Source organism: Anolis sagrei, chromosome 2, assembly GCF_037176765.1.
Source record: "Anolis sagrei isolate rAnoSag1 chromosome 2, rAnoSag1.mat, whole genome shotgun sequence".
In the NCBI taxonomy this organism is placed as follows: domain Eukaryota; kingdom Metazoa; phylum Chordata; class Lepidosauria; order Squamata; family Dactyloidae; genus Anolis; species Anolis sagrei.
In genome coordinates, this window is record NC_090022.1 from 261771328 (window position 1) to 261798640 (window position 27313).

The 27313-nt window shown below is 41.0% G+C and overlaps 2 protein-coding genes across 2 annotated transcripts; both read right to left on the reverse strand.

Annotated features, from left to right (window-relative positions):
- Positions 1 to 2644: 2644 nt before the first annotated feature.
- On the reverse strand, positions 2645 to 14695 carry LOC132767095 (survival of motor neuron protein-like). Its single transcript, XM_060761697.2, has 9 exons — positions 14554 to 14695; positions 11703 to 11774; positions 10292 to 10417; positions 9566 to 9766; positions 7093 to 7227; positions 6137 to 6208; positions 5071 to 5184; positions 3483 to 3543; positions 2645 to 3089 (listed from the first exon to the last, which is right to left on the reverse strand). The coding sequence occupies exons 1-8, from the start codon at positions 14614 to 14616 to the stop codon at positions 3487 to 3489; spliced, it is 840 nt and encodes a 279-aa protein (XP_060617680.2). The 5' UTR covers positions 14617 to 14695; the 3' UTR covers positions 2645 to 3089; positions 3483 to 3486.
- A 3060-nt stretch (positions 14696 to 17755) lies between these two features.
- Positions 17756 to 26299, reverse strand: SERF1B (small EDRK-rich factor 1B). Its single transcript, XM_060759671.2, has 3 exons — positions 26192 to 26299; positions 18805 to 18913; positions 17756 to 18592 (listed from the first exon to the last, which is right to left on the reverse strand). The coding sequence occupies exons 1-3, from the start codon at positions 26196 to 26198 to the stop codon at positions 18520 to 18522; spliced, it is 189 nt and encodes a 62-aa protein (XP_060615654.2). The 5' UTR covers positions 26199 to 26299; the 3' UTR covers positions 17756 to 18519.
- Between the last annotated feature and the right edge of the window lie 1014 nt (positions 26300 to 27313).

Below are 27313 nucleotides of genomic sequence, written 5' to 3' on the forward strand. Positions count from 1 at the left end.
AACTATAGCAAAATGTGCTACAGGTTGTCCCGCAAAAATAAACCTTTTCTATTTTTTCATGATATTTATTTATTTATTGTCATCCGCAACCAGAACATTGTATTACATTTCTAACAGAACAAAACAAGCAAACACACACACACACACACACACATATATATTCACACAAATTTTTGACCAGTATCTGGCCACTTGGAGTGCCTCTGGTGTTGCCTCCATCGTGCATGTGGCAGGGCTCAGGTTGCATTGCAGCAGGTGGTCTGTGGTTTGCTCTTCTCCACACTCGCATGTCATGGATTCAACTTTGTAGCCCCATTTCTTAAGGTTGGCTCTGCATCTCGTGGTGCCAGAGCGCAGTCTGTTCAGCGCCTTCCAAGTTGCCCAGTCTTCTGTGTGCCCAGGGGGGAGTCTCTCATCTGGTATCACCCACGGATTGAGGTGCTGGGTTTGAGCCTGCCACTTTTGAACTCTCGCTTGCTGAGGTGTTCCAGCGAGTGTCTCTGTAGATCTAAGAAAACTATTTCTTGATTTAAGTCGTTGACATGCTGGCTGATACCCAAACAAGGGATGAGCTGGAGATGTCTCTGCCTTGGTCCTTTCACTATTGGCTGCAACTTCCCGGCAGATGTCAGGTGGTGCAATACCGGCTCCTATGGAATCGGTTTCATGATAGAACCGATTAGGAAATGACATTTATAACCGAGGAACAAAAATTCTGTAACATAGTGTAGTGTGATCACTGTTGCAAAAATGACAAACAGCTGTACATAAAAGCATATAGCCATGCTATGATCACTAACATTAATTTTTTATTCTTTCAAGGCAGGAATAAGAATGCAGCCTTCTAGATATTCTTGGACCGTAACTCCCAACATTCCTTGGCACTGGCTAGGGCTGCTGCAAACTGCAATTCAATTATGTGCTATTCCCACCCCTGCTTTGAAAAACTCCCCCATTTCACGTTATACACTGCAATAACATCAGACAGGATTTTTAGCTTACTGGAAAATACAAGTCAGGAGCTTTAGGTTATCAGGAAGTGTGCCTTATAAGCTTCAGCACCTTGCTCTTTCCAGAATTACTTCTATTTTCTGCTTAATTGCATCTGTTCACCTTTCTCTGCTTTCCTTGGTCTGTGATGTGAGAAAAATAATTCTTACTAACATTCGAATTGTTGAGCGAGTGGGCTTATTAACAAAAAACTATCCTCAAAAATGTACAGCAGAGTAACTTATCAGCAGCAGAGTAACCCAGCACCAGTAGGCCAAAAATTATAAAATAATAATAATACATAAGCCAGTGTTATCTCTTCTATAGGAGGCTTTTCTATATAGCAAAATAATATGGTTGCATTATTTACAAGAGTAAAATTTTGGAGCCTATCCAGTTCAACCCCCTGGCAAACAGGAAAATCGCATTCAAAGCATCAGTGACTGATGGCCATCCAGCCTCTGTTTAAAAGCCGCCAAAGGAGGAGCCTCCACCACACTCCGGAGCAGAGAGTTCCACTGCTGAACAGCTCTCATAGTCAGGAAGTTCTTCCCAATGTTTTGGTAGACTCTCCATTCCTGTAGTTTGAAGCCATTGTTCTACATCCTAGTCTCCAGGGCAGCAATAAACAAGCTTGCTCTCTCTCCTCCCTAACTTCTCCTCACGTATTCATACATGGCTCTCATCATGTCTCCTCTTCTGCAGGCTAAACATACCCAGCTCTTTAAGCCACTCCTCATAGGGCTTGTTCTCCAGACCCTTGATCATTGTAGTCAATCACATTCCAGTTTGTCAACATTTCCCTTCAATTGCGGTGCCCAGAATTGGACACAGTATTCCAGGTGTGGTCAGACCAAGGCAGAACAGAGGGGTAGCATGACTTCCCTGTATCTAGTCACTAGACACCTATCGATGCAGGCCAAAATCCCATTGGCTTTTTTGCCGCCGCATGATATTGTTGGCTTATGTTTAACTTCTTGTCCACGAGGACTCCAAGATCTTTTTCACACGTACTGCTGTTGAGCCAGCAATTTGGTGTTGTCTGCAAACTTGATGATCATGCCTTCTAACCATTCATCTAAGTCATTAATTAAAATGTTGAACAGAACTAGGCCCAGGACGGAACCCTGCGGCACTCCAGTCATTCCTTCTTTCCAGGATGAAGAGGAAGCATTGGTGACCACACTTTGGGTTTGTTCACTTAACAAATTACAGATCACCTAACCATAGTTTTGCCTAGACCAAATTTGACTAATTTCTTTGCCAGATGGTCATGGGGATCTTGTCGAAGGCCTTACTGAAATCCAGATATGCTACATCCATGGCATTCCCTACATCTACCCAGCTTATAACTATCAAAAAAAGAGATCAGATTAATCAGGCATGACTTGTTTTCGGTAAATCCGTGTTGATTGTTAGCGATGACCGCATTTGTTTCTAAGTGTTTGCAGACCACTTCCTTAACAATCTTTTCCAGAATCTTGCCTGGTATCGACATGAGGTTGACCAGACAGTCATTGTTTGGGTTGTCTTTTTTCCCCTTCTTGAAGTAGGGACCACATTTGCCCTCATCAACGGTCAAACTGTAAAAAGGGACAATGTTTATAACTTCCAGATAAATACTTCGTAGACTCTTAAAAATTGTAAACAGAGACATTGAAAAAAAATATTTTATTGACCAATATTTCAAACGAGTTGGGTGTATTGACCACTGGATAATTATCCTGATGGCTCTGTACAGTTCTTACTCAGATCACTATTTCCACCCTTGGATATGAGTGTCAGCCTATTGTCATTGCAGAGCTAGAAAAAGAAAGAGATTCAACAACTTGGAAAACCACTGTAAGCATCAGTGGTAGCCTCACACATCAAAATTTATACGAAGGTTCTTTGCTCAAGAGTCCAGAACAGGCACCTAATTGCTAATATATGGTGACCAGATAAAAGGAGGGCCATCCAGTCTGTAATCTTGTTAGCAATGAAAACACCACTGCCAATCACTGTATCAGCAGTACTTCCTGCTTCGGATTACCCATTTGGTCACCTCTGCACCAGTGAAAACTTCACTGCTGATCAATGCACAGGTGGAATGTCTTGCTCTGTAAGGAAGAGATTTTAAAGAACCTTATAGCAAAATGACTCCATTTTTGAAAAACCTTTTAAGCCAGTTTTGTTAAATTTATGCCAGATCCAAGATGACTTGATGTATCAAGAATAAAAGTGAAACTCTCTTAGTCAACCACCCATGCTTAAGTACTGACTGTGCATACTAGAAAAGGTAACATGCAGCAAGACAATATTGTTTCCCCACCCCATTTTAATCAAGTCTTCATTCGTTTAGTGATTAGTTTTTTCATAGGCTCCAAAAAAAAAGCACAAGCTATGCCACAAAACAAACTGGACCTCAATGCTGAGAGCCCCTTTTGTGCTTTCAAAATAAATCCAACACACCCTCCCCTGTCCTACAAGATAAGAGAAAATGAAATACTTACAATGTCATTTGGAGTGGGCATTTCTCCCCAGTGCAGCCTCCATTCGACTCTGTTTTAAACCCTGTGCAATATCGGATACAGAATAGTTTATAACTGAATCCCAGTTTGTTTTGAGGTTCTATATATCATTGAGACTGAAACGCAATTGTCTAATTTTCCTTCAGTTAATAGAAGAGATGAAATCACCAGGCCGCAGAATAAAAGGGACATTAGTTGGAGTATCCTATAAACTGTATTTCTCAGATTCTGGTAGGAAATTGGCAGTCTGTTCTTTCAGACTCTTTGGCAGGTTTGGAATTTGTGCAGATCTTGTTGGACCACATTTCCCAGCAGCCCTTCCCACCAAAAAGTTGCAGTTGCAACACCACTGGAAGGCTGCACAGTTTCCACCTATAATTTCCCACGTACAATGTCCAATGTGTCAAGCTTGACTGGAAGTCCTTCCCTGGCTTGGCAACCTGGTTATCACAGTCCGACGGATGTTAATAACTGGAACAGATGTCAGTGTCAAACCTCTTGGCAAGATATGTTCAGAGGGGTTTGCCATTGCCTTCCTATGAGGTCAAGTAAGTGTGACTTGCCCAAGGTCATCCAGTGGGATTCCATGACACAAACCCTGGTCTCCAGAGTCACAGTCCAATGCTCAAACCACTACACCATGCTGTCTCTATCAGGATTTTAGCCTATTTACATTATTTCCTATCTTTTAAATATTACTGGTGCAGCATCCTATAATAATAAGACATAGGACAGGCTGTAACAGGCATGGGCAAACTCACCCTCCAGGTGTTTTGGACTTCCAACTCCCACAATTCCATTGGCTGCTAGGAATTGTGGGAGTTGAAGTCCAAAACACCTGGAGGGCCAAAGTTTGCGCATGCCTGGGCTATAAGTATGTAATTATATATATAAATAAGTATTTCATTAAGGGCTAAAGAGAGATTTATTTCACATTATTAACAAGTCACGATTGTATTGTTTCTTCTTCTGTCTCTACAAATCAAATGATTAAATTTAAAAAGGGCTCATTCCTTTCAGAGGATCTCACTGCTTCATCTTGCTTCATCTTTGGTATCTTAGAGATGCCAAAGCTGGTTAGATTTTTCCGCAAGCCATACATTTATTTTAATGTATACGACTAAACAAATGACGATATTCTATGTTATTTCCCCAACCTCTCTCCTTGTCCTTCCTTTTTGTATTCATCATGATTTTTTGAAAAGAAATAATGTGAAAACTGATGTTGAGGTTGATTGGCAAAGACCTTCTGCAACAGCAACAGAAGCTTTGGAGTCACTCTCGTCAAGTAATAAAGAAAGCAATGAATAAAGAATAGATGGGCAAGATATGAAAAATAATCATGGTGGATCTTGAAAGGAACCAATTTAAGAAGAATATTTTGTAGTCCTAGGTTTTTATTTTAAATCCCTCTTTAATTTTTCTTCAGTTGCTGTACCTACAGTGCTTTGCACATGCAACATTTACTTTTCCGAAGAAATTTCTAAAAATGAAACCCATGTACTATTAGCCACACACTTAAAGCTTAATAAGCTGCACTTCCCTAAGGGGAAAAAGATGTATTTCTTACCAAATAATAGCCTGTGTGATAGCCGCTCATATACCAGGCAATCAACATACTTCCCAAGGCTTCATCGTCATCAGGAGAATCTTGACTCAGAATTGGAGGAGGAGGAGGCATCAACTAAGAAAACAAAAGAAGATGACTTCTAAACTAAACTGATGAAACTTTTTATACGAAACTTTGAAAAGCAACTTCAAGTAAGTCACAAAGAAGAACAGAAATATTTTCATGGAACAGATACATTTCACCTGGCTACTGTTGGAATTCAACCCCACACTGCCCAAGTCTCAAGTCCTCAATGAGGAACAGTTAGCTAGCTTAGTATAGACTAAGGGTTTTCCTTTGCCCATGTCTCCTGTATGACAGTTGGGAATGAATCTATTTGCTCTCTCCTCTCTGTTTCTGCTCTCATTCCGACTGGTTGTTTAAAATGGATACTTTTCTAATGCAAGCTTTTTGAATCTGACTTTTGCTTTCTTACAATTTAGTATGGAAATTGCGTGCTGTGTGCTTTGAGATCTCTCTCTGCTTGTGTGTCAGGAGAGATGTAGTGATTGGTGTTTTTTCTCTCTCTTAAAACCTTAGAAAAGATGGGCGATAGAGTAGCTCAGACCAGTTCATTACTATTAAGAAATGCAGTTATTGTTTATTATTGTAAATAAACCTTTTGTGATTTTGAAGACTGGACTCTGCATCTTTGCCTGCCTAAGCTCTTAAATTCTTTACAGCCACATCACACTGCACTTCATGCTCTGCTCACTAATGAGCTGATGCTCAACTTTTGTATCCTGTTTGTTTTTGGATGCTCTGTTGATTATTTTAGGGTAGTTTTCCCTAACAGCTACAACTAGCACCTATTGTCCAGTTACAGTTTATTCTAGCATTTCATTGTACAAGTGAGGATTTTTTTAAAACAATTTTTCTTTGCAAGTATATTAATATATGGAAAATCACTGATTTGGAGGAATAAAATCTGTGGCAACAGGGGAAAATCCATGATACAAACAGATGGCTGTCATATAAAACAGTACACTTCAGAGACTGGGTTATCAACTTTACATCAATCACTCACCGGTGGTCCTGATGGAAATGATGGAGGCCAGCCTGAGAGGAAAGGTGGAGGGCCACTGAATTTCATCCCAGTCTACATTTATGTCATTTCCACAGCAACAAAAAAAGATCTTCATTATACCAACAGCCTCAAAATGTAACATATCATAGTTATTTATAGAACTCCACTGAAAAGTGTAGTTCTTATATTTCTTACAATCATAACACACGAATAAGTTGGTAACAGTTCAAAAGTGGTTTAAAAAATTGCAAATTTTCTCCAAGGCTGTCAAGTACAATTCCATATTCAGATTACACTAAACACTAATTACACATTACTTCAGCTTTGTTAATAAGCAGTAACCTTGTAGCCTCACACTCCATTTTACTTTGGGAACATCAATACACTGGACACATTTCAATAGAACAGACCCCCATTCTTCTGCTGATAAAACAGGACTGGAGAACTTTTATAATCATGACAATAGTGGCACAACTGGGGATATAAAAGGACCTTGAATACAAATCAGTTTTGGGTGCGTAACTCCAGGTTAAGGATTTGAAATTGGGAAAGAGAATTCCAACCACAAACATTTGCAGGCTCATTTACAATCCTGAATCACAGGACAGGACTTCTGCATTTCTTACAATATCACAGTATAATTTTTTAATTCTAACTGGGATTATTGGCCCATCTGGTTCAGCACTCTCTCCACCAAGTGACAAATAACAACTTTGAAAAATGACTCTTCCATAATCTTAACTGGCAAAGCCAGGGATTGAATATATGTCCTTTTATACATAAGACATATGTTCCATATCACTAAGATACAGCCCCATGAAACTATAGTGCCTTGATTGTGAACATTATGGCTCCTTCCATTCAATTTCTAAAGAAAATGGTAATGCAATCACATAAAATATGTTAACATTATTCCACAGTAATATGAAGATTTTCTATTTTCTTTTTATGCTTACCCTTCGTGTGCCTGGAAATGGTGGTGGTGTGAAATGGGAATTCCAATGTGCCGATTTTGTATTATTATTTTTGTTACCAGGTGACTGGAAAGAGAGGTCACTTTCGTCTGTAGAATATTGAGTCTCATTTTCATTCTATAAAACATTATAATTTTGAATTTATGACAGATACTTTTTAAGCCACATTTATGGGAAACAAGGAAGAAAGTCCCAAATCTACATCACATTGTTCCTGTTCCACTGTCACACTGCTCTCCAATAACTCCCTTTTCAGAGCAATTCACCATACTCCTTATTTCCATCAAATTTCAAAAGTTACATCCCATGTCAAATACAGCTGCTCTTCTATTCAGTTTTGCTTATCATAGATACATGTGTATAAATTGACTTTCTGTATAAGGGCAGATTTTGGGGTCAAAATTATATTTTTTTATAAAACCTAGAAAAACCAAGTGTCTGGGTTGCTGTGAGTTTTCCAGGCTGTATGGCTATGTTCCAGAAGCATTCTCTCTTGATGTTTCACCCACATTCTCTCCTGATGTAGGTGAAGCATCAGGAGATAATGCTTCTGAAACATGGCCTGTGCCGTCGCGCCTGGGGCTATAGAGAAAGAGGCATGGACGTGACTTCTTTCCCCAGGGGATTGCTTCTTGCCCTCCTTTAGGGAAACTGGAACTCCCAAGGACCAGAACACAACAGTTAACTCGAAATGATGTTTATTGTTAACAGTTAGCTTTCTTCCTTAGGTACAAACTTTATGTTTCAACAGGGAAAACCACTTTATAAACTCTAAGTCCAGGGTCCTAGGAGTAATAAGCTGAGAAGCTTTTCCTGTTCCCTCTCTCTCAATGGCTATGGATGCCGGAGCAAACCACAACCCCAGTTCAGTAGCCTAAGTAGAAATAAATATATGAGGCGCCACACGCGCCGTCACATGGCCATATAGCCTGGAAAACTCACAGTAACCCGGTGATTCCAGCCATGAAAGCCTTCAACAAAACATTAAACCGAGGATCATCTCATGTAGAGAGGAAACACTAGTGTTACCTCAGGAGTCCAGTTGCCCCAGATGCCACCAATTTAACTTCCCTGGTATACAAAAGGGCCTTTTGTCACTCTACTCAGAGAAGCAAATTAATAAAACACTGACTCTTTTAATAATAAAAAACTATTCCCTTTTCTGCGTATAGCTCAGTTTGTGCCAGAAGAACCTAAAATAAGTCTCAAACCACTCTATTCTCTTGTGGCTCCTTTGAAGGTAAGTGTTAAAATGTTTTCCTACTAAGGCATTCAAAAAGGCCAGAGGTAGTGGTGTTGTGGCAGAAAGAGTAGAAGTTTTCAGTGCTTCATTTAGGCCAGTGGTTCCCAATCTTTTTTGACCAGGGACCATTTTGACCAGGGACCACTCTCTATCATTAGTACCAAAAGGGTTATGTATTAGTTTTTGGTCAACTTTAGATTTGGTTTGCTTAGTTGGGGTGCTGATTTAGAAAATTGCATTGGATAGATCACATCAGCTCTAGTTTTTGATACAGAACATATACCATGCAGTAGTCGCCATCTGCTTGCCCACAGAAAACCGTATTTAATAATCTAGAGCTGATGTGGTAGTAGTCATCTTTAATGGGTAGTCAGCCTGTCCCCTCCTGACATTCCCATTGCCCTCGGCACTATAAGAGGGTTTTGCTAGGCCAGTCGCTCTCATTGCCGTGTGGTTTCGAGGAAATTGTGTGGTAATAGTGAGGCTGAGAACCATATTTTGTTCTTTGGGACTATTGGTGGTCCATGAACCACAGGTTGGGAACCACTGATTTAGACTCTCCCAAGACTGATTAAGCTCTTGCCTTTCTCCACTTTACTCAGATAAAAGAATGGCTCTCTCTTTGAAGAGTTAAGGTACAATACACTGACCCATTGATATGTCAACTTAGTTTTCTGGGGTGGGTTTATATTGTTTGGATCTATCTTTCTCTTCTAATCTTGATTTCTTAAAATGCAGAGTATAATTTTGAAACCCTGAACACTGGGGCTATGTCTAAGCTAAACTTTGAGTATGTAGTACTCTTGTTCCAGGAACAAAATAAAAGTTGAAAGTTCAGCAAAATGTTAAGATATCCTCAAATGGAGGCAAAATAAAATGCTGTATTATGCTAATCACAATATGAGCAACTTGTCGTGTAATGTGGAGATACTCAAGGAGGGCAGCAGCTGTCTCAGTAAGAATAAAAACCACACTGGACCAAGTTACTACAGTAATAAACACAATAGGACTCAAAAACACCTTTTCGTAGCAATTCTTAGTTCAACCGAAGCACACGCAAAGTTTGGTTCAAACAGAAGAAGGCAGAAATCTGTCTTTGATGCATGTTACTCATACTTCCCACACAGAAAATGTCTTATACCTCTGTAATATCTATAGTAATAACTATTCTTCTCCATCTCAACTGGGCATACATTTGGTATTGGTCCTTACTTCAGCAGCACTCCTCTCTTCATTTGTTCCTTCAGCATCGCCTGCTGGCAGAAGATCTGACAGACTTTGTTCTTCCCGATTTCCATATCCCGTATAGACAACAACACAAGTCCCCTTTTTCCAGTTAATTGAGTTAATAGTTGCCTGGTACACATTGCCATCTTCAGACCAAACTGCACTGCAAGCATCACCAGTTCTCCACTGCATTGGAGGAAAAAATAAAGTTAAGTTAATGAAAGTTAATGAAATTACTTTCTCCCTCACCCCAATAGACAAACATCATTTTCCTCCAGCAAAAATGAATATACTCTGTGTGTTTGTGCATGTGTGTTATAATTTTTAATCTTTTAGACTAGAGTTTCTCAAACTTGAATCCTTCGGGCGTTTTGGACTTCTGCTCCCAGAATTCCTTATCAATGGTCAAAGCAGATGATGCTTCTGGAAACTGAGATCCTGGAGAACTAGTTTGGGAATCACTATTTTAGACATTTTGAACAATCACCATATAACTGAGTTCTTGACAAAACAGAGGCCTGTGTTGATATCACGCTTTGTGGTTCCCCTATAATTTTCACAAACTGTGGCAATTAAGTAACTCATGGTTTGGGTTCTTATTCTTTCAGTCTACATCTTATAGAAACCATGGCGATGAAAAGGAATAAGATTTCAATTTCACAATAAAAAGAGTGATTCTAAATAATTATTTTATCATCATTTTTTAATCACCTGCTTTTTTGGTGCACCATTGCTTTTCTTCCTACTTTTGTTCTTTTTGTTATTTTTTCTTTTTGTCCCAGAATTTTGCTCAGTTTTATCCAAAGATTCCGAACAGTCTCCATTTTTCAATGCATTCTGTTGAAGGAAAAAAATGAGTTTAAAAATAACAGCTCCCTCCACTTCTTGATCCCCACATTACACCTATTCTACATTTTTATTCAACATATACATTTTGATATTAATGGTTCAGTGTATGTAATCTGATACACCAACATCATCATCATCGTGATTATTATTACACCCCGCTTTATCTCTCCTGCAGGAGACTCAGCATTCATTTCTACAAGCAAATTTTAAGTAATGATCCAGGTTTTTTGGAAATGATTTCTTTACTAAAAGTTTTAGTTATACATGTGTATATTTCTCTGATACTGAAGATGTTAAATGCTAATTGTAGAAACTAGAAATCTGCTTTCAAATAAATTTCTAGAAACTGAGTTTTGAATTTCATTTCTGAGTGTGTATTCCTACATTTGTTCTGATTTGGGAGCAGTTAAATGTGTCATGTTTTTGACAAATTACCTGCCCTTTCTCTCTTCAGTATCCCTTCTTCACAAAGGGCCTAGCAAAGCATTTCACCTGGAAGAATTCCAGCAACATATTACATACTGAAAAAAATGGCACTGACTTACATAATATACCCAGCATCATTTTTGATATCTTAATCTTTTAGGTGAGAGATTCCACAGGCAAAGCGTTTGTTTCATCAGCTACCCCTAGACTGTGGAATGACCTGCCTAAAGAGCTCAGACGGCTAAATAAGCTGTCAGAATTTAAAACACAACTGACAACCCATCTCTTCCGGTAGGCCTACCCAGTCAACAGTGAACCATGAGTTTTGGGTCTGCATTCTATAACTGCTGTTTTTTAATCCTTGGTATAGGTATTTTATAGTGGTCTGTTTTGATATATGTATTTTATCATATGCACATATTTTATGTTGATATGTGTTTACTGTGTTTTACTCCACTTCGAGTTGTGAAGAGAGACAGGCAGCAAGTTGTTGTTGTTGTTACTACAACTACTACTATTTTCAGTATTTCTACACTGAAAAATTGCACCAGTGGATTTTGTACTCGAATTCTTGCTACTAACATTCTGCATGGTATTCAGGGCAATTTATTACTCCTCTTTTCTACTTCTATATTCTACATTCAGGCCCCTTCCACACAGCTAAATAAAATCCCACATTTTCTGCTTTGAACTGGAATATATAGCAGTGTTGATTCAGAGAACCAGATATTATGGGATTTTCTGCCTTGATATTCTGGGTTATGTGGATGTGAAAGGGCCCTCTGGCTAACCTACTCAGGGTTAGTTTTTGCATTTTTCTCCATAGAAACCCTTACAATGTACTTACCTTGAAGGATGCAACTGCTTTGTCATATGCTTTTATGAGTGCTGTATCATCCCATATATCAGAATCATCACTCTGTGGAGAAGAAAAAAAGCTGTTTTTAAACTACCAAAATACATAAAATTCAAAGAGTCCAGGCTGCCTTCTTCAATACACCAAGACTATTTTCTGCTAGTGTTTCCATAGTCAAGATGGACCCAAAGTACTAATGGAGACCTGCCATGAAGTCTGGATATGTCAAGTGGGATTATATTTTTTCTTTTAAAAAAGAGATTAGTAAACTTCCTTGCCATTGCATTAAGATACATTTCTGGCAGTTTCAAAAATGGCTTGCACCAACTGAGGCTCTATCTTGACTATTTATTGCAGTTTGAAGCTAACTTCAACAAATTCTCACAAAAGTGTATGGAAGAAAGCCCTTAATGAGCATCAGTCCTCTGCAGTTTGTATGATCACCATCCAGACTTCATAACTAGTTCCAGGATTTCCTATGTAATAATCTGCACAGCAAAACCACTTTCTTAAATACCAGCTTGAAACTGTATTAACTGTTTGGTACAGATGGGATCTGCGGTGATAGACAGTTCAATATCCTCTTAAACAATCAATACTGGCCCCGTAGCCACAATGGTACAACTGTAATAGCCATTTTTCAGCTATTTTAATTGTTTGTATCATGATAGATGTTTTAACATTGACTATGTTAATAGTGTAATTTGTTTTATGTAATTATTTGTATCTTGTTTTTCATCTTGATGTTAATTCTTTATGTGATAAGTTCGTTATTATTTTGTATTATGTTGTATTACTTTAATGCATTTGCATCTGTTTGGGCATTGAATGTTTGCCTTTTAGTGTGTAAACCATTCTGAGTCCCCACTGGGGAGAGGGGGTGGTCTATAAATAAAGTTGTATTATTATTATTCAGTTCCTTCCACACAGCTGAATAAAATCCTACATTTCAACATTGAACTGGAATATATGGCAGTATGGACTTAGATAACCCAGTTCAAAGCAGATATTGTGGGGTTTTCTGCCTTGATATTCTGGGTTATATGGCTGTTTGGAAGGGGTCTAAATTGCCACAACTCAGGCCCCTTCCACACAGCTAAATAAAATCCCACATTATCTGCTTTGCACTGGGATATATGGCAGTGTGGACTCAGGGCCTTTCCACACAGCCCTATATCCCAGAATATCAAGGCAGAAAATCCCACAATATCCACTTTGAACTGCGTTATCAGAGTCCACACTCAGAAAATGTGGGATTTTCTGCCTTGATATTCTGGGATATAGGGCTGTGTGGAAGGGCCCTCAGATAACCCAGTTAAAAGCAGATACTGTGGGATTTTCTGCCTTGATATTCTGGGTTATATGGCTGTTTGGAAGGGCCCTAAATTGCCACAACTCAGGCCCCATTCAACTCAGCTGAATAAAATCCCACATTATCTGCTTTGCACTGGGATATATGGCAGTGTGGATTCAGATAACCCAGTTCAAAGCAGATATTCTGGGTTATATGGCTGTGTGGAAGAGCCCTCAGGTGAACTCAGTTCAGCTTTCTTTCATTCTCCTAGGACCCCTCCACACAGCTGTATAAAATCCCCACATTATCTGCTTTGCACTAGGATATATGGCAGTGTGGACTAAGATAACCCAGATCAAAGCAGATAATGTGGGGATTTTATACAGCTGTATGGAGGTGCCCTAGGAGAATGAAAGAAAGCAGAATTGAGTTCATCTGAGGGGGCTTCCACACAGCCATATAACCCAGAATATCTGCCTTGCACAAGGATATATGGCAGTGTGGACTCAGATAACCCAGTTCAAAGCAGATATTCTGGGTTATATGGCTGTGTGGAAGGGCCCTCAGGTGAACTCAATTCTGCTTTCTTTCATTCTCCTAGGGCACCTCCATACAGCTGTATAAAATCCCCACATTATCTGCTTTGAACCAAACTATATTGCAGTGTAGACTCAAGCCCCTTCCACACCGCCATACAACCCAGAATACCACAACATCTGCTTTGAAATGGGTTATCTGAGGCACCTACCAAACAGCTGTATGAAATCCCACATTATTTGCTTTGAACAGGGTTACATAGCATTTTATGACTGCGTTTTTTTAAATGTAATTTTGATGATGTTATTTGTTTATGTTTTGATTTTATTGCTGTAATATGTTGTCCGGGCTTGGCCCCATGTAAGCCGCTCCGAGTCCCCTCAGGGGAGATGGTGGTGGGGTATAAATAATAATAATAATAATGATGATGATGATGATGATGATGATGGTAGTGTGGATTCAGATAACCCAATTCAAAGCAGATATTGTGGGATTTTCTGCCTTGATATTCTGAGATACAGGTTAGTGTTGGAAGGGCCCTGTGTCCACACTGCCCTATAATCCAGTTCAAAGCAGATAATGTGGAATTTCATACAGCTGTGTGTAAGGGGCTTCAGATAACGCATTTCAAAGCAGATATTGTGGATTATGTGTCTTGATGTTCTGGATTATATGGCTGTTTGGAAGGGCCCTTCTACTTACAAATCTTACCCAGAAAAGGTGGACCTACACCAAGCATGGTCAAGCTTCAGCCTTCCAGGTGTTTTGGACTTCAACTCCCACAATTCCTAACAGCCTCAGGCCCTTTCCTTTTCAGGGGGAAAAGGAAAGGGCCTGAGGCTGTTAGGAATTGTGGGAGTTGAAGTCCAAAACACCTGGAAGGCCGAAGTTTGACCATACCTGGCCTACACTGTACCATTAATGCCGTTTGACACCCGTTTAACTGCCATGAGACCCACATTATGGAGCCATGGGAGTAATATTTTGGTGAGAGCCCCAGGAGGGCCCTACCTGTCCGGCTCCGCGTCGGAAGAGCACCTCTGGGTCGTCGCCTTCGCCGCGTCGGACCGCCATGAGGGCCTCCTCGGCCTGGAGGGGAAGCGAAGCCTGAGCAGGAAGGCCCTCTTCCTCCGCCTGCCCCCTCTGCCCGGGCTCAGTGGGGAGGCGCTTCCGGCGGGAAGGCCGACTTGCCCACGACCCCTGGTGGCTGGGAGGCCTCGGTGCAGCCTGCCCATTCCCTTCCTAGGGCTGCATCTACACATCAGGCATGAGCAAACTTGGGCCCTCCAGGTGTTCTGGACTTCAACTCCCACAATTCCTAACAGCCTACCGGCTGTTAGGAATTCTGGGAGTTGAAGTCCAAAACACCTGGAGGGCCCAAGTTTGCCCATATCTCCAGGTCAAAACAGAGTGCCTCTGGTGTTGCTGCAAGAAGGTCCTCCATTATGCATGTGGCAGGGCTCAGGTTGCATTGCAGCAGGTGGTCTTCTCCGCACTCGCATGTCGTGGATTCCACTTTATAGCCCCATTTCTTAAGGTTGGCTCTGCATCTCGTGGTGCCAGAACGCAGCCTGTTCAGCGCCTTCCAAGTTGCCCAGTTTTCTGTGTGCCCAGGGGGGAGTCTCCCATTTGGTATCAGCCATGGATTGAGGTTCTGGGTTTGAGCCTGCCACTTTTGGACTCTCGCTTGCTGAGGTGTTCCAGAGAGTGTCTCTGTAGATCTTAGAAAACTATTTCTTGATTTAAGTCGTTGACATGCTGGCTGGTATTCAAACAACGGATGAGCTAGAGATGTCACTGCCTTGGTCCTTTCACTATTGGTTGCTACTTCCCGGCGGATGTCAGGTGGTGCAATACTGGCTAAACAGTGTAATTTCTCCAGTGGTGTAGGGCGCAGACACCCCGTGATAATGTGGCATTAAGAGCCACATCTACTATTTTAGCTGTTTTAATGACAACTGATTTAATGACATACAGCTGATTTAATGACAACTGAAAACTTCACAGAAAGGATTTATAAAAAAAATCCACACTGAACTTGATTATATGGCAGTGCGGACTCAGATAATTCAGTTCAAAGCAGATATTGTGGATTATCTGGCTTAGTATTCTGGGTTATATGGTTGTGTGGAAGGGCCCTTACTGTATGCATGTATGGAGTTATCTGTATGTGCTGCAGGAGTGATATCACTAGGGAATTGGGGTCGGTGTCTTCATTTAAAGGCTTATGTGTAGACAGTGATATGGCAAGAGAAAACAAATTGAGATAGCAAGGTCATGAAAGGGAAAGAAGATACTAATCCATTCTGTCTCAGCCACCAAGTACCCAATCCTCAGGTTTTGGGTTGTTCTTCCGTCACAAAAAATTAATATGCAGATTTGATAAATGTGGATTTAATATGTGTGGGAATGAATGGAAGAATGGAAGATGAATGTATGGATGGAACTAATAATTCTGGAGACACCAGTATAATATTAAGGCCTGCAATGACAAACTACCTGCTTTCTGGACTACGATTAAAAACTGCTAATAAGAATTGAAAAGTAAACTCTGATAAGAACTGTGACGATGGTTCTTTCAAGTTAAAGAAATGTTTGCAACATTCCTTATGTTAAGAAGGAAGTCAACACAAGCCCTGTGTTTGTCAACACCAATCAAGAAGAATCAACATCTGGTGAGGAAACTGAGATGGAGCCAGGATGGAAGATGTCCATCATTAATTTACAACTTTGGGACTACATCAGCAGAATATTCCGATAAAAGACTCAATCTAATAATGTTCAAAGTGTGGCAGACCTGAGGAGTCTGTTCCACCCACTATGCTCTACTCCATGGGAAGGAGAGAGATAGTGTGCCTATGGGGAGTGGCAGATGAGCACAGGAGCAGTCTGGTCACTTTGGGGCTTCTTTCTCAAGGGAAGAAGTGCGCTTTTGGAGTCTTGGAATTTGGCAGGGAGTCAGGTTCTGCTGTATGGAAAATGGATCTGGTCCTTGGCATTGTTCTTAGAGAAAGAAATGTTGGCATTTCGAAGTTTTGGCGTTATGGAACAATGCATTGGCAGGCTGCAGGAAAGCAGGGTCTGGCCTAAAAGGTGCTTCTTCAAGGAGGGAGAAAATGATGTGGCAATATTTGAATGCCTGAGGATGAATGTATGTACATGTGGTGTGAATGTTGAGTGAAAATGTAATTCCCCTTTGTTAGCCATGTAAATGTAAATCCAATGTAGTTGCATAGTCTGTATGTCCAATGTCATTCTATGTCTAAATGTTTTCCTGTAATCTGATCTACCCTCTCACACTGGAAATTGCAATAAAAAGAACCTATGCTTTGAAGTTATTGAAAAGTAATTCATGGCACTTCTATTGTACTATCTGGAACATATTATTCTAATGCCAGGTAGACTCACATTAAGCCCATACTCATTCTTTAATCATGGATCAGGCAGCCGAGTTGGCACATGTGACTGAAACGTAAGTACACAAGCTAAACAAACCGTTTTGCCCAGATGAGTGCTCAGCTTTGCATCAGGTACTGCTGCTGCAGTCCATAGGTCAGGCTCCTCCACTTGGAAAACCTGGTTTATAGCTTCCCTAAGTGACCTAATTTGCATAGCCTTCAAATTGATGCTGGAGGAACTGAGGACTTTTGCATCCATGCTGAGGTGCTCTTCAGTGGATTGGATCTGGACAATAACCTGGGACAGAACTGACCATGCCTTCCTCTGTTAGATGGTCTGAGTTTGTGTCCAAGCATTCCTACTACCCTTTAAAGATGTTGGGAACTGCAGTTGGTAGAATGCTTGAGCTTGGTTTCCACTTTAATACTTACATTTATGAAACTCTCAACAACTTGGCAGATTTGAGATGCTGTATACTTAAAACAAACAAATGTAACTGATTATAGTTTATACGCTGTATGTGCTGTAACCCACTGTCTTTGAACTTCATGGGAGATCTGGCCGCCTTGACTCTCTCCTCCCTAATCTGCAAATAACATTTAACGAATCCATTGTTTGAGAATGAAAAACCCAACGGGGCACAGAAGAATGGCTTGGCAGTATCCCAGGTCAACTGACTCCCCCCCCCCCCCCACCCCCACCATTTAGTTGAAGAATAACCATGAAAGTTAAATAAGTAGTTCTAGTAGGATCTTCACTACCAATGCAGAAAGGAGTCAATATGAACATAGCCAATAATTTGTTTCCTCCCCGATTTTTACAATCAATCAAGCTTTAATCAAAAGATAATGCTTATATTTGCATTCAGATTACAGACTTTAATTGCAGTTTTACATAGTAAATATTAGAGAATGTTTTGCTATTGTAAAGTACTCAGGCTGCAATTAGAACACATGACAGAAGTTATTTGACTGTGCTAACCAAGGGACTAAACTCTAAATTTTGTCAATCTGTCAGCAACATCTGAAAATGTGTTAAGAGCTGTCGTGAGTGTCCAATTCCAAACTACACAGTACTTCATGCAACATTTTATTGTAAAAATAATTTATGATTAACTTTACAGCTGACCTTTACAAAGTGGAAAGCAAGGAGAGAACCTTGGGCTTTAAAAAGGCATACCTCTGAATGTTAAAGAGTTGCCATATAGATTTCCAAGTCTACTTTCATACTTAATAACTGGTACAGTCACACAAGTAATTTTACTGAGCCAACATTTTAACAATGAAAACTGCAGTTAAGCTACTGCTACCATTACTAATAGACATGCAAAGGGAATAAAGAACTTAGAATGCAATTTTATTTGAACAGATTCTAGTAATTTGAATAAAGCCAAGTCAGCTGCAACTGCACTACATTAACCAGATGTTCTAAAATAAATGCATACTGGACAAGTGAATAAGTAGAAGATAAACATTAACCATTTAATGGCTGGCTACTATTAGAAATATGTCTTTTTTTTAGGCCCTATATTTTCTGAGATGCACTGCAGCATTATTAGGTCCTTTGTGTAGCCGCATATTATTTTGCTCCTCCCTGAACAGTCTTCTTCTCATCAGCTGCCTTTTGTTTTTGCTGCATAATTTCAGAGTCTCTGAAAAAGAAAAAAAGAAAAAACAGGAGTATACTAGATATAGTCATTTCTCTGGTTTTTAGTATAATTGTGAAGAAATCTCTTTTTAAAAGCTAGACGTTCTTTGTCCAAACAATTCTTGAATGTTAACCATATACTCAGAATTCTGAGACAGAGTCATATATAGCTCACCCTTCCACATGAAATCTGGACTGATTTCAATGCAAACATACCTTTGCTTCCTCTGAGTAGCTGAGAGAGCATCCTCTTTTCTTTTGCCTTTATTCAATTCTTGGGCTTTCTTCATGTTTTTCTGGCGGGCAAGTTCACGCTGGTTCCCACCTAGAATTGAGAAAATGTCAGACCTAGGTTTCAGAGCACATCTTAACAAGTCATTTTTTCAATTTAGAAAAGCCCAGTGTTTCCCCATTTATTAGTTGCACGATATCAAATATGGCCACCAATCCTTCACATCTTCCTAATAGGAAGATACTTCCTATTTCCTTACGTAATAGAAGCCTGGTATACCATTTCTTCCCTTGGATTCCAAGATACGACCTTGAGTAACCACAGTTCCCATCTGCTTTGGAACTATGTGCTCAAATGCTATATCCCAGTCTTATATGAAGCCTAATATTAAATAGCTTAATGCCTACCGGATGCAAATGAGCAATAGTTGTTGTGCTCCTTCCTCTGAAGTTATCAGTTTTTGCCCATTGCTTCTTTATCTATATGTGCCTCCTTGTAACCTGCAGACAAATGTGTAATAGGAATGGGAATAATGTGGCCCTTCATGCATTTGTTACTTCTGGTGGGTCTATCCTGTACAGCCAATGGGAAATGCAGTCCAACAGCACCTGAAGGGCTGCACCTGCCCCCCCCCCCCGCCAAACACATTGACCTCTTCCTCACAATCCTTAATTCTTTCTACTGAACTAATCTGATTGATAGCATCGGTCTGGTGAACAATGAGCCATTTCTCACCTTATTTTGAAACATATTCAATATACTATCTTTGTATACTCAGTGATGTAAAGGAACAATTGAGACTAACCTATACATTTTACATTCATACTTTTCAAGAATAGAGGACGGGCAGCAACTTCTTGTCAAGTACCATGAAAGTCATGGTCCCTAGACTAGGGCATTTGGCCTTGGTTAAACCAGACTCAATTTTTGTTGTCCAAAAAATAAAAATAAAGTGTAGGACCAAGTACAGCTAGCTATTCTACAACGTTTTCAAAAACTATGTATTAGTTCATGCACAAACTGTTATTGGTTCACTAGTTAAACTAGGATATGTTCTCTCACATGAACCGAATTATGTTTTAAAATGTCCCATTTTTTGCCTGCCACAATAAGAAACATGCATGTGACAGAAATTCTAACAAGTTTTCTTGGTACCTACTCTCACCTTCTAATATGCTTCCACTTGCAAACAAAGACATTCTTCAGCACACAGGCATATAGATTCTAAGCGGACTCGTTTGCTGAAGTAGGTTTAACAAGCAGGTGCTGCTTCTTTATTTTAGAGATAATTTGTTTATTACTTATTACATTTATACTGCCAACAGCTCAAGGAAACAATCCTTTCTTTCTTAGATATAGTACATTAAAAATGTAATACCATACATTTTCAGCAAACACACCCATGCTTTGTAAAGCATTTATCCATGAAAAATATGTTGACTTCAAATGTCCCTGAAAAAACTGGAAAGAGTACCCTGGGAAGACTATCTTTTTCAGTACTTCTATCTCCAGGCAAACAAAAAGGGGCTACTAACACAAAGATATTTTTCCACTGTAAATTCTAGCCATCTGTTTCCATGAGTCACTGTAATGTTTAACAACCGAACAATTTGTTAAACAAGTGAACAGTTACTCTGAAATATTATCTTCTTTATCCATCTAAAAATCTCATTTCACAAACTGCCGGTCTGTCATGAAGCTCAACATTTAGAACTTCGCTCCGAATATTCATGTTTTCCTCCTCCCTTTATTATTTGAGTGTACCTTTTAAAGTTGAACAGAGTATCATTGTTTCATTCAGGAAGCACTATGTGCTCTGATCTTATACCAAAATATCCCATAGAGCCTTCAACAAGAAGCATGTCAGACTAAGTTTTTTGGTACAGGGTTGAGCATCCCTTATCTGGAATTCTCAAATGCTCAAAAACTGTCCGTGTAGGTGGTTGAGACCTTTGCTATCTGAAGGTTCCATATATGCAAATGTTGTTCCATGTACATATTCAAAATATTGTGTATAAAGTTACCTTCAAGCGATGTACATAGGGCGATAATGAAACTCAATAATTTTGTTTTTTGACCAGACATGGGCAAACTTTTTTGGGTAGGGACTGCATTGCAGGCGGGGGAGAAGGGGGAGGCAGAGGGCAGTAGGCATGGGGGCAGTTGGTGTGGGGCTAACAGTTGGCACCTGCAAGCTGAGAGAAAGAGACAGGCTGCTACGGAGAGCTCTCCAGAGAGCTCTCAGCAGCCACGTGTCTCTGCCCCGGTCCTCCTGGTGACACAGGGGACCACCTCATCTGCATGCTGAGAGGAGGAGTAAGGCAGATAAGGGCTGGAAGGAAGAGCCCAAGGGGCCACATCTGGCACAAGGGCCTGGGTTTGCTAGCCCTGGTTTAAAATTTGGCTCCATCTCCAAGATATCTCATTATATCATATAATCCAAGAGTTGGAAGAGACCCCATAGGTCATTCAGTCCAACACCATTCTGCCATGCAGGAACAATCAATCAAATCTCTCCTGACAAATGGCCATCCTGCTTCTGTTTAAAAACCTCCAGACAAGGAGACTCCGCCACACTGAGGCAGCATATTTCACTTCCAAACAGTTCTTAACAACAACAAGTAATGGATATGATACATTCCAACCCAATCTCCCCAACCCCCCCTATCAAGACACTTCTGGTCCAAGCATTTCTGATAAGAGATACTCAATCTGTACCTAAACGGCACATATCAAACAGCTGATCCCACAGAAGTATCATGTATAGGGACTCTGCCTGTGCTGGATGGGGTTACACATCCCTTGAAATCTCAGGCTTGTAGCCTAGGTATTTTCCTGGACTCAACTCTTCATCTGGATTCCCAGGTGTCAGCAGTGGCCCACTCAGCACATGAACAGCTAAAACTAGTGTGCCAACTGCACCCACTCCTTGAGATGTCAGATCTGGTTCTAGGCTGCATTCGATCTCTGTTGATTTTTAATTTTTGTAAGTATGTATTTTATCTTTTGTAATTTAGCTGTAAATCGCCTGGAGCATTCTCAGATGGAGGGCGATTAATAAGTTATTAAATGATGATGATGATGGTGGTAGTTGAAGTGACACATGCCTTCATTACATCCCCTTTTGACTACTGTAAAGCACTCTATGCAGGGCTGCCTTTGAAAAGTATTTGGAAACTTCAGTGAGTGCAAAATGCTGCAGCCAGAACGGCTCTCACAGTCAGGAAGTTCTTGCTAATGTTCACATGGAATCTCCTTTCTTCTAGTTTGAAGCCATTGTTCCGCGTCCTAGTCTCCAGGGAAGCTTTCTCCCTCCTCTCTATGACTTCATAGAATCAAAGAGTTGGAAGAGACCTCATGGGCCATCCAGTCCAACCCCCTGCCAAGAAGCAGGAATATTGCATTCAAATCACCCCTGACAGATGGCCATCCAGCCTCTGTTTAAAAGCTTCCAAAGAAGGAGCCTCCACCACACTCCGGAGCAGAGAGTTCCACTGCTGAACGGCTCTCACAGTCAGGAAGTTCTTCCTCATGTTCAGATGGAATGTCCACTCATGTATTTATACATGGCAATCATGTCTCCTCTCAGCATTCTCTTCTTCAGGCTAAACATGCCCAGCTCTTTAAGCCGCTCCTCATAGGGCTTATTCTCCAGACCCTTGATCATTTTAGTCGCTCTCCTCTGGACACATTCCAGCTTGGCAATATCTCCCTTCAATTGTGGTGCCCAGAATTGGACACAGTATTCCAGGTGTGGTCTAACCAAGCCAGAATAGAGGGATAGCATGACTTCCCTGGATCTAAACACTATACTATTGATGCAGGCCAAAATCCTATTGGTTTTTTTTTTTGCCGCCGCATCACATTGTTGGCTCATGTTTAACTTATTTACCAAGAGGACTCCAAGATTTTTTTCACACGTACTGCTCTCGAGCCACACGTCACCCATTCTGTATTTTTGCATGTCATTTTTTTCTGCCTAAGTGGAGTATCTTGCATTTGTAACTGTTGAACTTCATTGTGTTAGTTTTGGCCCATCTCTCTAATCTGTTAAGATCATTTTGAATTCTGCTCCTATCTTCTGGAGTATTGGCTATCCCTCCCACAATGTGAAGCTAGCTTCAAACTGCATTAAACCGTCAGTGACAATGGGGTCTCCCCATCCCTTGTTTTCCTTTCCCAACAGGCAAAGACATTTTTAATTAAACGTTTAATGCATAAATGAAGACCTTTTAAGGGACATATTGGATTGATCTTTAACTGTCTTGTTTTTAAGATTCCTATTCTATGCACGGCACCTTGGAGTGCTTTTGTGAGCCTCCCCAAGTCCCTACAGGGAGATAGTGGTGCAGTATAAATAAAAGTTTTTTTTATTATTCGTTAAGCTCGAGCCAAGGAGTGTTGTGTAGTGTTTAATATATTTCAATAGAGGTTTAATGTATTAAACTATTTATCTTTAAAATAGTCCTAGATTTGATTCTGTTTTAGTGTTTATATGCTCTATGGCCAAACCGTACATACTTTAGTACCTTCTGAGTCTATTTTAAGAGAAAAAAAGTCAGCATATACATAATAAAAGTCAGGATCAAAAGGAAGTAATCTTTCACTAATTGTTAATTTTTTTTATTGATTTTGAATGTATATGACATAAAGTCATTCTATATGCAACTCGTGTCTGTTTTTATTTTTGGTGTCAGGAGTGACTTGAGAAACTGCAAGTCGCTTCTGGTGTGAGAGAATTGGCCATCTGCAAGGATGTTGCCCAGGGGACGCCCAGATGTTTTACCATCCTTGTGGGAAGTTTTTCTCATGTCCCCGCATGAGGAGCTGGAGCTGACAGAGGGAGCACATCCGAACTTTTCTCAGATTCAAACCTCCAACCTGTTGGTCTTCCGTCCAGCTGGCGCAAGAGTTTAACCCATTGGGCCACCGGGGGCTCCTTTTTAAAAAAGTAATATGTTTAATGTTTACACGTCTCAGTGTATTGTCTAGTTGGTTTATCCCCCATCTCAATTTTTTTTTCATTATAGGATTATTGTTATTTTTGTGTATTTTGTATTATTCCTGATGTCGTTTTGTTACTTTGTAAGGAATGCTTGCCTGCTTTGGTGCTATAAACCATCCCGAGTCCCTTTCGGAAGAGAGGTGCCAACTAGAGGTATTATTATTATGGAAAATACTTTTTGTACTTATTGTTATTTTAAAACACTCTCGAGTCCCATTGAGGAAGAAAAGTGGGACTTATAAAAAAAACAACAATAAAGCAACTTCGTGCATGAAACAGGCTGTTATAGATTACTAAATGGGGCAACATACAGGGAACATACTATCCCCTGTTATGTCAGCTCCACTGGCTGCCGGTCCATCTTCAAGCCCAGTTCAAAGTGCTGGTTTTGACCTATAAAGCTCTATACTGTTCTGGCCCAACTTACTTGTCTGAATGCATCCATCCCTATGTCCCACCTCGTAATCTAAGATCATCCAGGCCCTGCTATCGCTCCCGTCAATATCACAAATGCGTCTGGCGGGGACGAGAGACAGGGCCTTCTCGGCTGTGGCCCCCCGCCTATGGAACACACTCCCAAATGAAATAAGATCAGCTTCTTCCCTCCTGGCTTTTAGGAAGAAATTAAAATTGTGCTTTTGGGACCAGGCTTTTGGTCAGCAGAAGTAAGTAGCACTTTAGATGGACATTGGCTGGAATGGCGACACAGCTAATGAGACTATTTTTACTGTTTTAATTTTTGCTTATGTACTGATTTAATTATGACTTATGTTCAATTGCGATTGTATTATGATGATTGTCATGTATCGGCATTGTATCGGTGAATATTGTAAGCTGTCCTGAGTCCCCCCTCGGGGATTGAGAAGAGACGGGGTAGAAATACTGGAAATAATAATAGGGCATCAACACCATATAACTAATGAAGTTTGGCACCGCTTTGACTGGAATTAACAAAATCAATTCAGGAAGCCTTTTAAAGAATGATGTTTTAAAAAGCAAGTGACGTGTGCTTTATGGATTTTAAATAGATTTTTAAAGCCTTTTAAACCGGCAAAGACAATCCCAGTGGTGATTGGTACACTGGGTGCAGTGTCTAAAGACCTTGGCCTGCACTTAAACACAATCAGCGCTGACAAAATTACCAGCTGCCAGCCGTAGAAGGCCACCTTACTGGGATCTGTATGCATTATTCGCGGATACATCACACAGTCCTAGACACTTGGGATGTGTCGACGTGTGATCCAATTCGACAGCCAGCAGAGTGCCTGCTGTGGACTCATCTGGTGTTTCAAATAATAATAGGGAATCCACACTGTATAACTAATGATGTTTGGCACCACTTTGACTGAAATTAACAAAATCAATTCAGGAAGCCTTTTAAAGAATGATGTTTAAAAAATCAAGTGACGTGTGCTTTATGGATTTTAAATAGATTTTTAAAGCCTTTTAAACCAGTAAAGGTGGTCCAGTGGTGATTGGTACACTGGGTGCAATGCCTAAAGACCCTGGCCTGCACTTAAACACAATCAGCGCTGACAAAATTACCAGCTGCCAGCTGCAGAAGGCCACCTTACTGGGATCTGCACACATTATTCGCCGATACATCACACATTCCTAGACACCTGGGAAGTGTCCTACGTGGGATCCAATTCAACAGCCAGCAGAGTGCCTGCTGTGGACTCATCTTGTGTTTCAAATAATAATAGTAGGGAATCCACACTGTATAACTAATGACGTTTGGCACCGCTTTGACTGAAATTAACAAAATCAATTCTGCAAGCCTTTATATTTTAAAAATCAAGTGAGGTGGTGTTTTATGTATTTTAAATAAGTAAGGTAAATAAATAAATAAATAAATAAAATAGATTTTTAAAGCCTTTAAACTATTGATTTTTAAGAGTCCTGGGTTTAATTCTATTTTAGTGTTTACAACAGGCCTGAAGGGGAAAAGGATGGGACCTGAGGCTGTTAGGAATGGGAGTTGAAGTCCAAAACACCTAGAGGGCCCAGTTTGCCCACATAAGCGGCTGAAGGGGAAAAGCAAGGGACTGAGACTGTTAGGAATGGTGGGAGTTGGAAGTCCAAAGCACCTGGAGGGCCCAGTTTGCCCAGGCCTGGTGCAGATACACCCACAGAAAGGGCTGCCATTGTATCCGCGGCCTCTCCCTCAAACTCCCACTTTCCGAGGCGAGAGTCCGGCCCAGCGGCGCCTCCCTCTGGCCAAGAGCCACCGCCAGGCACTAGGCCTCGACTACTACCACCACCATTGCTAAAGGAGGAGTCCAGAGCCGAAAGGATACTGACAAAACCCTCGCGAGCGCTGACGTAGCGGGAGAGGGAGAAAGAGGGGAAAGGCCTCTACTTACGGGCCATGGCAAAACAATAACCCCAGCGACGACAACCGTCACGCGAGAGCTCCGACTTCCCACTAACCGCTCCAACTGCCAGAATCTTCTGCGTGCCCCGCCCGCCGCGCGCCGCCTTTATATAAGGGTCCGCCTTTGTGACGTCACCCCGCACACGACGTCACTTTTTTTGCCCAGAGCCACGCTTTTCTTGACAGGCTGTATTTGGTCGGGGTTCTGTTCTGCGCGTGCGCACTTGCTCTGTTTTCCTTTCGCCCTTCCCTCCTCCCCTTTCAGCGTGTCTATATCTGACTGTCTATGTGGCAACACAGAGCAGAGGAAACAAAGCCTCTAGTCTACGCTGCAAAATTGATACATTTTGACAGCACTTTTTAACTGCCAAGGCATCTCAAGTGCTGGAGGGTCTTAAGCCTTCTCTGCCAAATAGTGTTGGTGGCTCAACAAACCCATGTTACAAATATCCAAGGAAGGGACCTGAGGCTGTTAGGAATTGTGGGAGTTGAAGTCCAAAGCACCTGGAGGGCCCAGTTTGCCCAGGCCTGGTGTAGATACACCCACAGAAAGGGCAGCCATTGTATCCGCGGCCTCTTCCTCAAACTCCCACTTTCCGAGGCATTAATTCTACAGTGTAGATAGGTTTTTTTTAATCGTGTCAGGAGCGACCTGAGAAACTGCAAGTCGCTTCTGGTGTAAGAGAATTGGCCGTCTGCAAGGACGTTGCCCAGGGGACGCCCAGATGATTTTGATGTTTTATCATCCTTGTGGGAGGCTTCTCTTATGTCCCCGCATAAGGAGCTGGAGCTAATAGAGGGAGCTCATCTGCCTCTCCCCGGATTCGAACCTGTGACCTGTCGGTCTTCAGTCCTGCTAGCACAGGGGTTTAACCCACTGCGCCACTGGGCGCTCTTAGTGTAGATAGGTAAAGGTAAAGGTTTTCCCCTGACATTAAGTCCAGCCGTGTCTGACTCTGGGGTGTGGTGCTCATCCTCATTTCTAAGCCGAAGAGCCGGCATTGTCCATAGACACCTCCAAAGTCATGTGGCCAGGATAACTGCATGGAGCGCCGTTACCTTCCCATCGCAGCGGTACCTATTGATCTACTCACATTTGCATGTTTTCGAA

Excerpts from the sequence above, each read along its gene's own strand:
- LOC132767095 (XM_060761697.2), bottom strand. The coding sequence starts at position 14,616 with ATGGCGGTCCGACGCGGCGAAGGCGACGACCCAGAGGTGCTCTTCCGA. Across the intron at positions 10,418-11,702 it reads AAGCAGTTGCATCCTTCAAG|AATGCATTGAAAAATGGAGA; the intron begins GTAAGTACATTG and ends TTCCTTCAACAG. Across the intron at positions 7,228-9,565 it reads AAGAGAGGAGTGCTGCTGAA|AATGAAAATGAGACTCAATA; the intron begins GTAAGGACCAAT and ends AATGTTTTATAG.
- SERF1B (XM_060759671.2), bottom strand. Across the intron at positions 18,593-18,804 it reads GCTACTCAGAGGAAGCAAAG|AGACTCTGAAATTATGCAGC; the intron begins GTATGTTTGCAT and ends TTTCTTTTTCAG.